The 16,863-nt window shown below is 41.3% G+C and overlaps 1 protein-coding gene across 1 annotated transcript in view; it reads left to right on the top strand.

Moving 5' to 3' along the window:
• The window catches only part of LOC126294990 (period circadian protein), a 209,652-nt gene that overhangs the window by 178,226 nt on the left and 14,563 nt on the right, over nt 1–16,863 (top strand). Inside the window, exons 19-22 of the mRNA XM_049987235.1 lie at nt 1,152–1,385; nt 6,056–6,241; nt 11,037–11,105; nt 15,686–15,808. Of these exons, the coding sequence (XP_049843192.1) occupies nt 1,152–1,385; nt 6,056–6,241; nt 11,037–11,105; nt 15,686–15,808 (612 nt within the window). The remainder of the gene's footprint in view (nt 1–1,151; nt 1,386–6,055; nt 6,242–11,036; nt 11,106–15,685; nt 15,809–16,863) is intronic.

Genomic DNA, 16,863 nt, shown 5'->3' with positions numbered 1-16,863 from the left:
ATGTTCTCGGCGGCTGGCTGCCAGACGTGTCTAGTCGGGCAGTTGTTCTGTGCTCATTCATACGGTCAATCAGTGTAGTGGTGGTCGTGCCTTTATAAAGGTTGTGCAGTGAACAGAGCATGTGTGGTTTTACGTGTCCTCTGTCCGTGCAATTGTAGGATTTAGTAGTGTCGAGGCTAGGTTCGAGTAGGTAGTAGAAGGAGGGCGAGTGGGCCAAGTTTTATAGTGATGACAATTGCACGGGTAGGAACCTTGTGGTAGGGCTAATGGTTTGGGAATGTGATAGGGTTTACCTAGGCTGTTACGTATGATGCCAGGCATGGTGTAGGGAGGATGTTGGAGAGACGGTGTCCCATTTTAGGCTGAACTTGGGGTACAGGTTACTACTTTCTAAGCACCACTCACAGATTAGGCCTTAGACCTGTTCCGACTGACCCTTTTCTGCTTACCAGGAGTGATCTGTGATCGTGGGGCATGCAATTGGCATGTCACTGAGCCCTCCAGCTGTTACTGCCAGTAGACGAACCCTCACACTGCCGTCCTTTAATACTCTAGCAGTTTCTCATTCGGCCTGACGAGGCCATTTCAGACCTCCCTAGCTCAGAAAATATCTGAGTAGTAGTGGAACTGAACCCGAGTCCTTCCACACCGAAGGCAACGACGCAAACAAATTGGCTACAGAGGCGATACGTATAAAGCATGGCCATCAATTAACAGCTGATGTTTATACTCAGTTATATCAGTCTGCATCCTTGAAGTAATTACTTAAGGGTGCCACAGCATTTGACATTTAAGTCCGTATACATCACAGGGCACGACACACGACACGCGAGCACTCGTCCGACTGCTACCTGCGGTGTCGACGCACTTTTACGGACTGACTGCGCTCGCCAGTGGCACCGTTAAAATGGTGTACACGACAGTGCCTAACTTTCAATATCGTTCATTTTCAATTTTTGAAAACTACGGGTACACAGAATCGTATTACGGCAGTGCGGGAATTACGAGAACGTCACAGGGGCCGGCCGCGCCTCCCGTTTTGCCGCACATGCTCGCTCTCGCTCTCGCCCTCGCCCTCGCCCTCACTCGAATTGCCGCGTTTCGCTGTGCCACCACCACCGCAGCCGCTGACTGTCTCTTCTGCCGAGAAGCTGACGGGAGCAGCCAGGAGTGGAGTGTCGGCGTCGGCGTCGGTGCCGCTGCCCGAGTCGGCCTGCCAGCAGAGCTCCGTCGCGCAGCAGCACCAAAACCAGCACCGACAGCACCACCAACCGTACCAGCACCAGCCGCCGCCGCCTCTGCCGCGGCCCGCCTCCTGCGCCACTTCCGTCAAAGTGGAGCCCGGCTCCAGCGCGGCCTCTGTCGCAGCTTCCGTGCTCAACAGGGTGAGTATCGGCAAGTGCCTGTCTACGGCTCCTGCGCCACGTCGAGATGTTTACATTTTCCCACCTTTGCATTGCAGATGTTTTGAGTGAAATGCCCAGTCGCTGCGCTGTCCTTTTCACGTCAGTTCTACCGACATTGAGAGTTGTTTACCGTATTTACTCAAATCTGAGCCACACTTTTTTTCTGGTTTTTGTAATCCAAAAAACCTCCTGCGGCTCAGAATCGAGTGCAAAGTAAGCAGAAGTTCTGAAAAATGTTGGTAGGTGCCGCCACAACTAATTTATGCCGTCGAATATATGTAGCGCTACACGGGTACGCTTTGCAGGCATAAAGATAAATACTGGCGCCAAAACCTCTGCGTCAGTAAATAAATTTAAAAAAGAAGCTGGAAGACGAGCTTTTTTTCTCCGTCCCGAGTTTCGACCACTGCATTTTCGTACATTATCTAATGAAGTAAATACAAATTCCATATTTTTCGTCTTCGAATGCAGCAGCATTTCAATGTACTACGAAAATCTGACTGGCAAAACTGTTTGGGATGTTTGTCAATATGTCCAACTCTACATTCTGAATTTTTTCCTACTTGTGAGAAGAGATGGTTGGTAATAGGAACTTTCATGAATTGTGAATCACATGCAGTATTCTCTTCACCACAAGAATAATACAAATTTAAACATTTTGCCGTGTATTCTTTCGTGTTTGCTGCTATCTCATTTAAATCCTGTCTGCCTAATTAACTATGAAACTAGAGTGAGACAACAGCAAACGCAGAAGGATATACATATCATGTCATGTTTATATTCGTATTATTCTTATGCCTAACAGTGGTACAGTCAGAAATGAAGCATGGCAATTGACTAGATTTTTAAATCTAAGATGACTCTAATTTCTGTGCAGAATGTAATGTACTAAAGAGGCGTCTGCAAAGATTTTCAAACGGAGAAAATTTTTCGCTAAACTCTTGTTCATTACATCTTCTATCATACGCAATCTATTATTTGGTTCTTGTTGATCATTATCAAAGAAAACAACAGTGTAAGTAACAACAAACAGCAGTCTCTTCCCATTGTTTCGCTAATGAGACAATTCCTCTCTTTCTTTTTTTTTATATATTTATATATAATTGTAAGTGGTGGTAGCGTGCACAAATGCAAGCCACGCCGCAATCGGCGACAGGTCGTAAACACTCATTATCAGAATGCGACAAACAATGCATGACACAGCACAGTAATGCATTTTCAGCTTAGAGTGACGTAAACACCTATAACAAAGAGAATGGCGCTTATCAGATCAAGGAAAAATAAGCAATCAATTCAAACCAGACGAAGCACGTGAAAAAGGAAGGGTACCCGTATAGATACGGACGGAGCGTCTGACGCATAGCAATGGCTACCTGGTAAAGCTTAACTGCTACTATAGCTATATCGTCATTAATTCGACCTAAATTGTGTCTCATATTACAATGGACCAACTTTGTTTCGATTTGGAAGTGCAGCCTGAAACTTTTCTCTACCCTTGAATTTCGAGTCGCAAATTTCAGGTGCGGCTTAGATTCGGGAAATTTTTTTTTTTCCCTTGATTTCGAGTCTCATTTTTCAGGTGCGGCTTAGATTCGAGTGCAGCATAGATTCGAGTAAATACGGTAGTTTTCAGGGTTTTGTAAAATTCCTGGATTCGTCTCGTCGCTGTGCAACCTATGAAAAGGATTGCGAAAGAGTCCCAAATAAATTCTAAAGTAGAGTGCAGTTATAACACCGATATATTTCCAGAACTCTGGTGTCCGAGTCTGGTGAACTGAACCGGTTACATCACATGTACCCAAAGTTGACATCAAACGACACAGAGTTCCCAACAATCGACAAAAGAGTGAGCCTACAATACATTTGCTCGCAACCCTAGCCAAAAAACGAGTGCCCCAAGGCACCTGCGTGACCTCTATTTATACTTTTGTTAACAATTACATACAATGAAAATTACAATTTTATGTAAGATCACAATTAAAAGTTAAACCGAATATGAGATACACATTGCTAAAAATTTACAATCTCAGTGCTGAACAAGGTGAACCTATTTTCAACTTAGTTACAAGTTAATATATCATTTTCTGACTAATTATGTTACAGGTAACAATTACATTTCTAAATTTGTTTGTAACAAATCAACTAGTGCCTGAATTTTAGTTCTAACATATATCGGAGATTCAATTTACGTGCTTTATTTATATGTTCTATTTAATTTGCTGTAGTAATTTTATAATGATAGGTTTACTGGTACATCCTGACCGTGTGCTACATTTCTTTCGATTAGTTTCAGTATTAATTTCACATTTATATTGTGTTTCTCACATAAGAACAATGTTAATCAACAAAGCATTGCTTTTGAATTATATGTATACTGAAATAGTGGTTATTTTTGTATGTAATTTGGAAGTGGGCACTTTACAATTGGACAATTAGGTCTGGTGTTCATCTTTAATGCTCTCCGAGGGGTTCTGATGGGTAGCAATGAGATACAGTAATATTTCAGGCTGTCTACAGTTCCTTTCAGTGCTCAGTGAGCACATTGCTTAAAGTCATTACCTCCACCCTGCTGCTACATGTTGTACCAGAATGAGTGTGAGCACAGACCTGTGTGTGAAACGGCATACGACGGTCACAATTGCACCTACAGAAGTTGAAACATTCAATCGTATGTGTGCTTTCGAGTTGGGATAGCATCTGTTGCTGTGCACTTTGTGGCACGTGCAACATGCTGACGAAGTGATTTCGAGAAGAAAGGATGTCAAATATGGCAACTTACCAGGTGTTAACCAGTATGAAATGAGCGTTAAGATACAAATGAGTCTCGGTCCGGCACACAGTTTTAATCTGCCAGGAAGTTTCGTACCAGCGCACACTCCGCTGCAGAGTGAAAATCTCATTCTGGATTTCCACGATTCTTTGCCTCGGGTCGAACAGACCTGAGACCATTCGTGGCACCCTTGTCTGTTCACCTCCAGTATCCCTTGTTACTTCTACTTTGTACAGGCACCACACACTTGAGCAGTATTCTAAGGCGGAACACACGAATGATTTATAAGCTTCAAACTGACTGCATTTCCCTAGTATTGTACCAGTGAACCGAAGTGAGCCAACTGCTTTACCTATGACTGGCCCAACGGATTGTTCCATTTCACATGCTTACAAAAGTGTTACATGCAGGTATTTGTAAGAGTTGACTGATTACTATTGTGATTCTCTGATATTGTAATTCCAGGTTACCACTTTTCTACATTCTGTGGAGTGCGCAATTTTAAATTGATGTACCTCTAATGCAAGTTGTCAGTTTTTGTACCGAGTTGAAATCTTAACCCATTACTGGCCAAAACTCAGTCGGATCATTTTTTGCAAACTTTTATACATAAATACGTTACATCGAGTAATTAATTGAATAAAAAGTTGTTTTTGAAAATTTTCAGTTTATTAGAACAAAAACTACAGACCATCCCATTTTTGGGACGTTGGCCAAATGCGCTATCCAAATTCACAACCTTATTCTCCATGCATAATATTGCAAGAAACAACACAGACAATAAATAATGTTTTAATATTATTGAATGTCTATTCAGTGTGAAATGGAGCAAAACACTTGTTGTGTACACCAACATTGCACCTATCTCAAATTTTTCTTGTTTTTTTTCTTGCAGTAAGCACATCTCTTCTTTGTTTTACTCTCTTCTGTGTTTTACTTGGCACAATGAAATGATTTCCTGGATCTAGTCGTACATCTGTGCTCACCCATCCTCCCATCAATTTGCTTCCTTGTAGTCCTCTGCATTTTGGTACTGATCCTGTTTTCTTTGATAGGTAAAACATCACATTTCTCTGTCGGACATCCAAAAGTGAGAGCTTCACTCTAAAGTACCGGCTACATCTTGTACAACAGACTCATTGTTCAATACAATTTCGTCTTCACCAGTTATTACATCTGCATCGGGTGGAATAATCGCCAATTCTACGTCATCATCTTCATCGTCACTCTCTTGATGGTTCGCTAGTTCTGCTAGAATTTCTTCAAGTGTAAGTCCGCGCGGCATGTTTTTATCCTGTGGGAATCTTAAAATTCGAATAGAACATGGAAAAAAAGCAGATATAAAGAACGTAAAATGCAAGTCTTCTCTGTATTATACGTGTATAAAAGAATAGGGCACATCAACAATAAATGATGCGATTGTTCCATTATTGGGACGCATAAAATATATCGATATTGCACTTACTTGAAAAAATCTTAAGTATACTTAATCTTACATAGACATCCATATGTTCATAACAAACACACCCAGACAACTAAATCACAGCTCATTGTCGTCCAGGAACTACCAGCAGACATACAGTGCTGCCAAGTGCGAGAGCAAAAAATCGACAAGTTTATAATTTTCCTGACGTGAAGTACTTAGAAAAAGTTATTTATTTTACATTTACAGGCATTATAGCAGTTAGTTGAACCTACAGGTGCAACAATAAAGGCTAAAAGCTCCATTGCTTACGTACAAATAAGTAAAATATATGCGTCCCAAAAAAAGGGACAATGGCCAGTAATGGGTTGATGTGATCTTACTTCATACCTGTAGAGATTTTTTTCAGGAGTAATTCACTACGGCGAGTGTAACACGTGGCCGCATTCTGTGCAGGGTGCGTCAGACGGCTCACAGAAATGCTGCCGCACATCGGGCGAGGAGGAGACGGAAGCGGAGGACAGCGGCTCGGGGTCCGGGCTGCGGGGGCGGGGGCAGTCAAGCTCCTCCTACACCTACTCCTTCCTGCGCTCTGACGGCGACAGCTGCCGCGATGCGGACGGGGCCGCCACGGGGGCGGAGGTACGCAACTGGTGTGACGTAAATTGATGAGCCGAAACGTTGTGACCTCTTGCCTAATAGTCATCAGTCGAGCTTTAGAATGTAATGCAGGAGTGATTTTGTGTGCCACAAATTCGACAAATACTTTTCCAGATACAGGGCCATTTCGACCATTGGGAAAGACTAGGGAGTCGCATAGGGTGGCAGAGGATGGAAATAGATGGTGTTTCAAAAAGAATGATCTGATTTCACAGCTCCATATTTATTGATAAAAACATGCTACAAACGTGGGATGAATAGCAAAATACTCACAAAATCTTAATGTTTTAGCTCTGCAAATACAAATGCTCTGTGGTGGCTAGCTGCAGCACGAATGACATTTAACCGATAGCTACATTCATCATAAACTTTACATAATGGAGCTGCTTCTGCAGAAGTTATGGCAGCTGTTATTTTGATCTTCAGTACTTTTATGTCCTCCACACATCCTGACAAGAAGAAAATTGCATGGGGGCTTGTCTGGCAGACTTGGGGGCCAAGAATGCAGAGCAGTGTCTCGGGGTGCCACACGCTCTATCCAGCGTTGAGGCAGAGTATCATTGGGAAGCTGATGTGCAATGTGGTGGAGTTCCAGCCTGTTGGAAAATGAAGCCAACAGAGTCCTCCTGTAGTTGTGGACAATTCTAATTATGCAGCATTTGAAGGTAGCTCATTCCAGTCTCAGCGTTTTCCTGAAAAAAGAAGGGACCGTACTCTTACCTTGCCTTCAAATTGATGATACCAGCGACAAATGGTTTTGGATGCAAGTGGATCAGTGCCAAATGCTGACAAAAAGTGTGCTGGATGATAATAGTCAGTGATTTGCTGTTAGCAAACTGCAACATACAAAACGCCTTCTGTTGACTGCATGCCATCTTACTTCTGACTGTTGCAAACTGAGAAGATGCGTTGACTGACATCTGACAGCAATTTAATGAACTCCAGGCCATGCCCATTCAAACAACAGACACTTCCTTGTTGGCACGTCCCATGTTTCATAATTATTACTATCCAAAATCAGGTCATTCTTTTTGAAACTCCCTGTATTTAATTTCAAATCAAACAGCGAAAAAATTGAGCAGGTGAGGAGAAAAAAATGGAACATAGTCTTTACTTACCTTGACAAAAGTAAACACATTGCCTCTACCTAACTCAAAACTAAAGTAGCCGCCACTGAGACTCTTGATTTAGGGTTCCGTGTCCACTGCTATCAACTCTGATGAGCTATAAGCAGTCGCCCATTCCTGAATTAGAGCCACTAAATCCAGGGAAAGGAAAGAGCCGGTGCCTTTAGTCAAACACAACATCAATGCCTCGCTGGGATCTGAACCTGGATCCATCTCGGACGAATGATCAGAAGCCAGTCGCTCAGCTCACTGCGCTACTGAGGCAACTAATAAAAGTTTTAGAACTCTAAATACAATGTGCCAATGAGTCATTATTTATTTATTTAATTATAAGAAAGTGGATGCTGAAAAACATGAGATTTATTTCCAGAATGAGTTTCATGAGATTTATTCATCATTCTAAAAATACTTCAGTTGAAACAGATACAAAATAACACCATGATTATCCAGATAACCTACTTTGATGCTGCAGCATGTCTCCCGTTATTACAGCCTAATTTCTAAATCGAATGAAAAATTCATTCACAGTGGAAAGTAATTTGTGCCTTTATTAGTCGTTTTTCTTGCCGTTAAATAAGAAAGTTATTGATGCCAAATTTGGTTGCAGTGGTATATTCAGTTGAGTTCTAATTTGAGATGTTCAGGATGTTCTTCCTAATTCATTTATATTGGGAAATTCCAAAAATTGAGGACAAAAAATAAGAAACTGGGGACAGGACAAAGCATGAAAATTGAGGACTGTCCCCAGAAAATGAAGATGGCTGGTCACCTTAGTTTAATGATTAAAAGTGTAGTAGGAAATTGGTATTGTCATGCCATTGGACATGATGGTGTGGAGGAGGGGTTCCATATCGGGATGACCAATGGTGGTAAACAAAGAGGGAGAGTAATTTTTCAATTCTCACCTAGGGCTGCAAAACACTTACCAATGGCCCCGTCCGGAGATACGTGCCACCAGATGTCTGCATAGAGATCACAGAATTACCATAAATTGTGAGTGAGTGCTTTATGTCTCCCTTTCATTGTTTCTTGTAAAATGTTAAAAGCTGGCCCCCATAGCTTTGTATTTGAAGTTTGGATTAGATTTGTTCTAGTTGCAATGCACGACACCCCCAACATCTTTCTGTTATCTTCAATTCTGCGTCCATTGATGTCAAAATTTCTTTCAGCTGATGCAGCTCCTTCAGTAGATAGCATCAACATACTGCAAAACTTATACATATATTTTTAAAATATTTTTTTCGCGTTTTCTGTGACTTTTTGATCACTTGGTGTGGTCCCCCTGTTCTGCATGGTGCTTACCTTTCAACATGAGAGCACTGCTGCAGTACAGCTTTCACTTTGGTGTGTGACTAATGTTTTACATGATTGACAATTCTGTGAAAGTGTTTATTCTGAATGCCAGCAATGTAGTTGTAGTGAAGATGTCTTCAAGATGGCTGTACTTTGACTGGAGCAAATATGTGCAGAATAAAAACTGAAAATTTCATTTTATAAAGTGATAATTATGGCCTTCTGAGGTAAATACCCAGTAAGGTCAAAATATTAATTAGCAGTGAAGTTACTGAACAGCTTTGTCAGCGGCAAAATGCGTGCTTGAAACTGAAACATTTCAAGATCAAATCCCACAATGGAAATTTTCAATCTGCCCTTAATCGAGCGTTCTCCTCTTAATGGTGTGAGGAGCCACCAATAGCAAAAGTGGTTCAGAGATCACATGAGACTGTAGGTCCTCTTTCTTCAGTTGTATAACTGGATTAGATTAGGGACACACAAATTGGTAAAGTAGCATCCAAGTGAAAGGTAGCAGCAATTATTATTGAACAGGTATCACATTCTAAATACCTCAGCTGCAACGTGACTTATGCTTTTTGTAACGGTACAGATGAAAAACTGCTCAAATTTCAAGCATTGTGGGGAACAATAAAGAGGCCACAGTTTCCAAACCACAGTCCTCCTTGGGCAATGTAGGGATACCATTACTATTGTATGAAAGTGAGAGGTAGATTAATTAAAGGAAAGATGGCAGCAGAATACAAGCAGGAGAGATGAGATTCTTAAGGAGAGTGAAGGGCAGCACAAGAAGATATTTCATTTTAAAAAAATGAAGATGTTTGAAATGAGTTGTTACGTACATGCTATTAATGAGGAAGCGATTGAATACAGAGATATGACAATAGGATGAGTGATGAAACACTACACAAGAAAGTGCTAAACTGGAACCTGAAAGGAAGGAGAGACAGAGGTCAGCCAAGGAAATGACGGACATATACTTTGTGGAAATGAAACTGGCTGATGTCTAATCCCACACGTAATATGACGATGAGGATGTGTTTGTAAAGCACGTGTATTTTATGCCAAATGGTTATGTGATAGGACCAGCAAATTTTCAGCTATTACTCATTAGTGATTGCTTTTCCCCTGTGTAATCTCACCCACAACTTGCAATTTTGCTTCTTTTCCACAGGCATAAAAATGGTTAAGGCAACAGTTTTTTTACCACAACAATATGTTTTTAATACTCTCGAATTTGTTATGAGTTTCACTTGTCTAAGACCCACTCATACAGTGTCTATTTGATACCTCTGCAACTGTACTTAAATTGAAAAGCTGGACCAAAATTGAGAGTTTAGGTAACAATATATGTCTGTCACTGGTAGCAGTGCATGAGATGGTATTAAAAGTTAAGTCTGTGGGCAGATGTTGATTCATACATGAAGGTGAACAGGAATGGAACATCCTGGCAGATTAAAACTGTGTACCCGACCGAGACTCGAACTCGGGCAAGTGCTCTACCATCTAAGCTACCGAAGCACAACTCACGCCCGCTACTCACAGCTTTACTTCTGCCAGTATCTCGTCTCCTACCTTCCAAACTTTACAGAAGCTCTCCTGCGAACCTCATATCAGCAGCAACTTCTCTGACACTGACATTACAGTTATCGTCAACTGCACGAAGAATTGCCTCGTCCGTGGCAGGTGTCCTCGTCATTCTAGGTCTTCCCCAGTCGCGAGTCATAGGCTGTTCCGTGCTCCCTAAGACGCCGATCAATTGCTTCGAACGTCTTCCTGTCGGGGCACCTTTGTTCTGGAAATCTGTCTCGATAAAAACGTACCGCGCCACGGCTATTGCTCCGTGCTAATCCGTACATCAAATGGGCATCTGCCAACTCCGCATTTGTAAACATTGCACTGAGTTCAAAACCACGTTCGTGATGAACACTAACCTGTTGATGCTACGTACTGATGTGCTTGATGCTAGTACTGTAAAGCAATGAGTCGCATGTCAACACAAGCACCGAAGTCAACGTTAACTTCCTTCAATTGGGCCAACTGGTGGTGAATCGAGGAAGTACAGTACATACCGAAGAAACTAAAATGAGCTCTAACATGGAAATTAAGCGTTTCCAGACACATGTCCACGTAACATCTTTTCTTTATTTGTGTGTGAGGAATGTTTCCTGAAAGATTGACCGTACTTTTCTGTAACACCCCATATTAAGAATTATCAATATATCTAAATATTTATATTGCCACAGAAGCAATTATTATTATTATTATTATTATTATTATTATTATTATTATTATTATTATTATTATTGATATTATTGTGAGAGGCAATATTAATTGTGTTGTTTTCCTCATCGCAGGACATGCTTTGGGAGAGAATGGATAATGGCTCGTCTGAGGGAACATCAAAGCGGCGACCCATCCTGAAGGTATGTGCAATTAGTCTTTTGCTATAGGGACTGTTAAGGTAATGTCTTGTAACAGCCCCAGCTTTAATTTTATTCTCTGTGATTTGCTAATACAAGCAAATGTATCTATAAATTTCATCTTGAAACACAAATATAACCGTTTTGAATTACAAAATGCCCGTATAGTGCTTTGGCTGTTACAGTATCTGCATTTGTGTTTTTGTGGGGTTTCTTGCATCAGTGTGGCAATGTAAAATAGCTGCAGATGTTACAGAATACAAACATTATCAACCAATAAACCACTCATCTTTTGCTTGTTGAAGTAGACCGTCCGACTGAAAGCATCTCGACACCCACATGTCAGTCGATTTAACCACCAGAAGTCACGAGATGTGGTCCTGCCAGTATAAAAGTACTTTATTCTCAGTAGAGAAGTGATAGTAGTAGACTGGGTCAGTCGGTAGAGCTCAGGGATTCCAAATGTGTGTTAGTCAATGGATGTCACCTGAGTAAGAAATTCATCAGGGACATTCTAACCCTTCTAAAGTTGCCCAAGTAGACTTGGTGAGGTGATTGTGAAATGGAAACAGGAGGGAGCAACCACAGATAAACTGAGACCAGGGAACCTCATGTGCTGATGGACACAGATTGTCGAGCATTGCACAGGGCGGTTGTAAAAAATAAAAAACTTTTGTAGCCTGGGCAGCCACTTTCACAGTGTATCGTGCTGAGAAGTGAAACGGCTTCAGCTGTAAAATCCTTTTACTCTTAGGCACTACCAATTTCACAGCACTTACAGCTGAAAATCTGTATAAGTGGTAAAACAGTCATGCAGAAAATTAATTAATCCCAAATATGAGACAAATCACGCTGTACAGTATGGCAATCCATTGTAAGGGTTTGGCTTTGGTCGACGCCTTGATAAAGTTACCTGCCATCGTGTGTGGTGCCAATAGTGAAGTACAAAGGAGATGGTGTTACAAGGTGGGGGTGTTTTTTGGGTTTAGGCGCATTCACCTTATTGCGCTTAAGAAAAAGCGGAAGGCTACGAAGACATTTTGCAGAGTGTTGTCCTGCATACAGTACAGGAACAGTTCGCAGGTGATAAATCTTAGCATCGGCATGACGAAGCACACTGTCTTAAAGCAGCATACGTGGGGCAATGGTTTGTGGACGATGACATTCCAGAAATGGACTGACCTGTCCAGAGTGCCAATCCAGTGGAACAATTACTTAATTTTTTCACTGTAGTATCCCTTATATGAGACTGTTTGCTTTCAGAATGCTTGGCAATGACTGCGTGTCAAAATTGCAGTCACAGTAAATAACATTTTTAACATCCAAATGCTGAATGACGTAATTCAAAAAGGATTGAGATAAGTTAGGATTTCGACTTTGCTCTGGCCACAGTGTCTGACGTCACTACCTTTTCTGACTTCAGGTGTCGATAAAGAGTGGGCTGCCACTCTTTGACTGACATTCAGACACCTCATTGAAAGTTAAGAGTTCAAACTATCATAGTGGTGAAGGGTGGGTGCATGCCCAATAGCTGTCTGTGTACTTCTGATCAGAGAGTGTACAATGCTTTTAAAGTTAGTTACATTCATCATATATTCAAATGATATCAACAGAAACTGGAATCTCAAACATGCAGTGTAATGAATATGTGACAAATGAAACTTTTGTCATACTGCCACTCGGGTCCACGGATCCCCTACTTTTTAAATGCAGATGCCCCAACCATTTTTTTTATATGTACACAAGTGCCTCTGTATTTCCATAAGTTTTATAATTACACTACTTAAAAGAAATAATATGTAGTTGGCTAAAAAAAAACTATAATACAGTACCTATAAGTGCTTTCTTGTGGTCTATTTTCTGTAGTTTAGCACGAGAATTTCCACAAGATCATAGAACTTTTTACCTGCTAGTTATTTGGCACACTTTCCATTGTGTGTTTTGGTCTTACGTTACTGACTAGCCCTCTTTGTTTTTCTTCACACTTGTTGTTGTTGTGGTCTTCAGTCCTGAGACTGGTTTGATGCAGCTCTCCATGCTACTCTATCCTGTGCAAGCTTCTTCATCTCCCAGTACCTACTGCAACCTACACCCTTCTGAATCTGCTTAGTGTATTCATCTCTTGGTCTCCCTCTACGATTTTTACCCTCCACGCTGCCCTCCTGTACTAAATCGGTGATCCCTTGATGCCTCAGAACATGTCGTACCAACCGATCCCTTCTTCTAGTCAAGTTGTGCCACAAACTCCTCTTCTCCCCATTTCTGTTCAATACCTCCTCATTAGTTATGTGATCTACCCATCTAATCTTCAGCAGTCTTCTGTAGCACCACATTTCGAAAGCTTCTATTCTCTTCTTGTCCAAACTATTTATCATCCATGTTTCACTTCCATACATGGCTACACTCCATACAAAAACTTTCAGAAAGACTTCCTGACACTTAAATATATACTCAATGTTAACAAAGTTCTCTTCTCCAGAAACACTTTCCTTGCTATTGCCAGCCTACATTTTATATCCTCTCTACATACAATGTCATCGGCAAACCTCAAAGTTTTTATTTCTTCTCCGTGGATTTTAATACCTACTCTGAACTTTTCTTTTGTTTCCTTTACTGCTTGCTCAATATACAGATTGAATAACATCGGGGAGAGGCTACAACCCTGTCTCAGTCCCTTCCCAACCACTGCTTCCCTTTCATGCCCCTCGACTCTTACAACTGCCATGTGGTTTCTGTACAAATTGTAAATAGCCTTTTGCTCACTGTATTTTACCCCTGCCACCTTTATAATTTGAAAGAGAGTATTCCAGTGAACATTGTCAAAAGCTTTCTCTAAGTCTACAAATGCTAGAAATGTAGGTTTGCCTTTCCTTAATCTTTCTTCTAAGATAAGTTGTAAGGTCAGTATTGCCTCACGTGTTCCCACATTTCTACGGGATACAAACTGATCTTCCCCGAGGTCGGCTCCTACCAGTTTTCCCATTCGTCTGTAAATAATTCGCGTTAGTATTTTGCAGCTGTGGCTTATGAAACTGATAGTTCAGTAATTTTCACATTTGTCAACAGCTGCTTTCTTTGGGATTGGAATTATTATATTCCTCTTGAAGTCTGAGGGTATTTCACCTGTCTTGTACGTCTTGCTCACCAGATGGTAGAGTTTTGTCAGGACTGGCTCTCCCAAGGCTGTGAGTAGTTCTAATGGAATGTTGTCTACTCCCGGGGCCTTGTTTCGACTTAGTTGTTTCAGTGCTCTGTCAAACTCTTCACTCGGTATCATATCTCTCATTTCATCTTCATCCTCTTCCATAATATTGTTCTGAAGTCCATTGCCCCTTTATAGACCCTCTATATACTCCTTCCACCTTTCTGCTTTCCCTTCTTTGCTTAGAACTGGGTTTCCATCTGAGCTCTTGATATACAAGTTGCTCTCTTTTCTCCAAAGGTCTCTTTAATTTTCCTGTAGGCTGTATCTATCTTACCCCTAGTGAGATAAGCCTCTACATCATTACATTTGTCCTCTAGCCATGCCTGCTTAGTCATTTTGCATTTTCTGTCGATGTCGTTTTTGAGACGTTTGCCTTCCTTTTTGCCTGCTTCATTTACTGCATTTTTATATTTTCTCCTATCATCAATTAAATTAAATATTTCTTCTGTTACCCAAGGCTTTCTACTAGCCCTCGTCTTTTTACCTACTTGATCCTCTGCTGCCTTCACTACTTCATCCCTCAAAGCTACCCATTCTACTTCTGTTGTATTTCATTCCCCCATTCCTGTCGATTTTTCCCTTATGCTCTCCCTGAAACTCTGTACAACCTCTGGTTTAGTCAGTTTATCCAGGTCCCATCTCCTTAAATTCCCACCTTCTTGCAGTTTCTTCAGTTTTAATCTACAGTTCATAACCAATAGATTGTGGTCAGAGTCCACATCTGCCTCTGGAAATGTCTTACAATTTATAACCTAGTTCCTAAATCTTTGTCTTACCATTATATAATCTATCTGAAACCTGTCAGTATCTCCAGGCTTCTTTACACTTATAGTATTTGAAAGTCCTTGCCTAGACGTCTGTTTCCTAAAACAGTACTTTGTAATTTCACATCATTGTGTCCCTGACAGGGCTCTAACTCACTGTATTGTTATATTAAAAACAAAGATTCCAAGACTTACCAAGTGGGAAAGTGCCGGTAGACAGGCACAATAAAATAACACACAGACACACACACACACACACACACACACACACACAAACACACACACACACACACACAAAATTTCGAGCATTCGCAACCGGCGGCTGCTTCATCAGGAAAGAGGGAAGGAAAAGGAAAGATGAAAGGATGCGGGTTTTAAGGGAGAGGGTAAGGAGTCATTCCAATCTCGGGAGCGGAAAGACTTACCTTAGGGGGAAAAAAGTATAGGTATATACTCACGCACACACACACACACACACACACACACACACACACACACACACACACACACACACACACACACATATCCATCCATACATACACAGACACAAGCAGACATATTTCACTGTATTGTTAGCAACACTTGCTAAATTGGACATTTCCTTATGCCTACAGGATCCACCATGGCTGGAGAATGTGGAGGTGACGCCAGACCTGATGTTCAGGTACCAGGTGTCTGAACGCGAGTTGAATGCTGTGCTGAAGGATGACCTGCAGAAGTTGCGTGCCATCTCACAGGTGAGGACACTTTCCATACGTAATACATAATCGTATGCGTACCACTAAACGAGTGCTTTCTCACTATTGGAGTTCACATAGGTTACTTAAAAGTGTCATTTGTATTCTAATCTGAGAATGCCGAGCTGTCAGGGAAGTCATTGTCCTGTGTAGGCTGTTTTTATTTTTGAAATAACAGTTTGTTTCATAATTTTTTGCTGTTGGCTAATTTTGCCTCCATACCTAGTAATGAAACAGACGACAAAAGTTACAGCAGCTTCAAGAATACAAAAATAAAGCCAGACATAGATGACAAAAGTTACAGCAGCTTCAAGAATACAAAAATAAAGCCAGACATAGATGACAAAAGTTACAGCAGCTTCAAGAATACAAAAATAAAGCTAGACATAAATAAAAAAATTCTCTTACACTCCTCCGGCACAGTAAAAAAACTGTGGTCATGTATCTTATTTGTGACACATTAGCGTGGAGAAACTCTATGAACAGTATCTCAAAGGTTGCTTAAGAATATGCACCATTATTTATCTTTATATGGAGACCCTGTGCACCAGTGTCTCATTAGAACCATGCTTAGCCTCCCGATTTAAGTGGGAGACTCCAGATTTTTCCTTCTTCCTCCCAATCTCCCGGCAGTGAAGACCGATATCCCGATTTTCAGAGCAGTTTCAATACTTTCCTTACTATTTGAAAATCCTGTGCCTTCGATATACACTCCTGGAAATTGAAATAAGAACACCGTGAATTCTTTGTCCCAGGAAGGGGAAACTTTATTGACACATTCCTGGGGTCAGATACATCACATGATCACACTGACCGAACCACAGGCACATAGACACAGGCAACAGAGCATGCACAATGTCAGCACTAGTACAGTGTATATCCACCTTTCGCAGCAATGCAGGCTGCTATTCGACTTACACGTTCTAGAGCACGTTTGGTGGCACGGGATACATGTGGACGTGCATTGTCCTGTTGGAACAGCAAGTTCCCTTGCCAGTCTAGGAATAGTAGAACGTTGGGTTCGATGACGGTTTGGATGTACCGTGCACTATTCA

Source organism: Schistocerca gregaria, chromosome 11 (genome assembly GCF_023897955.1).
Source record: "Schistocerca gregaria isolate iqSchGreg1 chromosome 11, iqSchGreg1.2, whole genome shotgun sequence".
In the NCBI taxonomy this organism is placed as follows: domain Eukaryota; kingdom Metazoa; phylum Arthropoda; class Insecta; order Orthoptera; family Acrididae; genus Schistocerca; species Schistocerca gregaria.
This window is presented reverse-complemented; position numbering and strand designations above follow the sequence as displayed.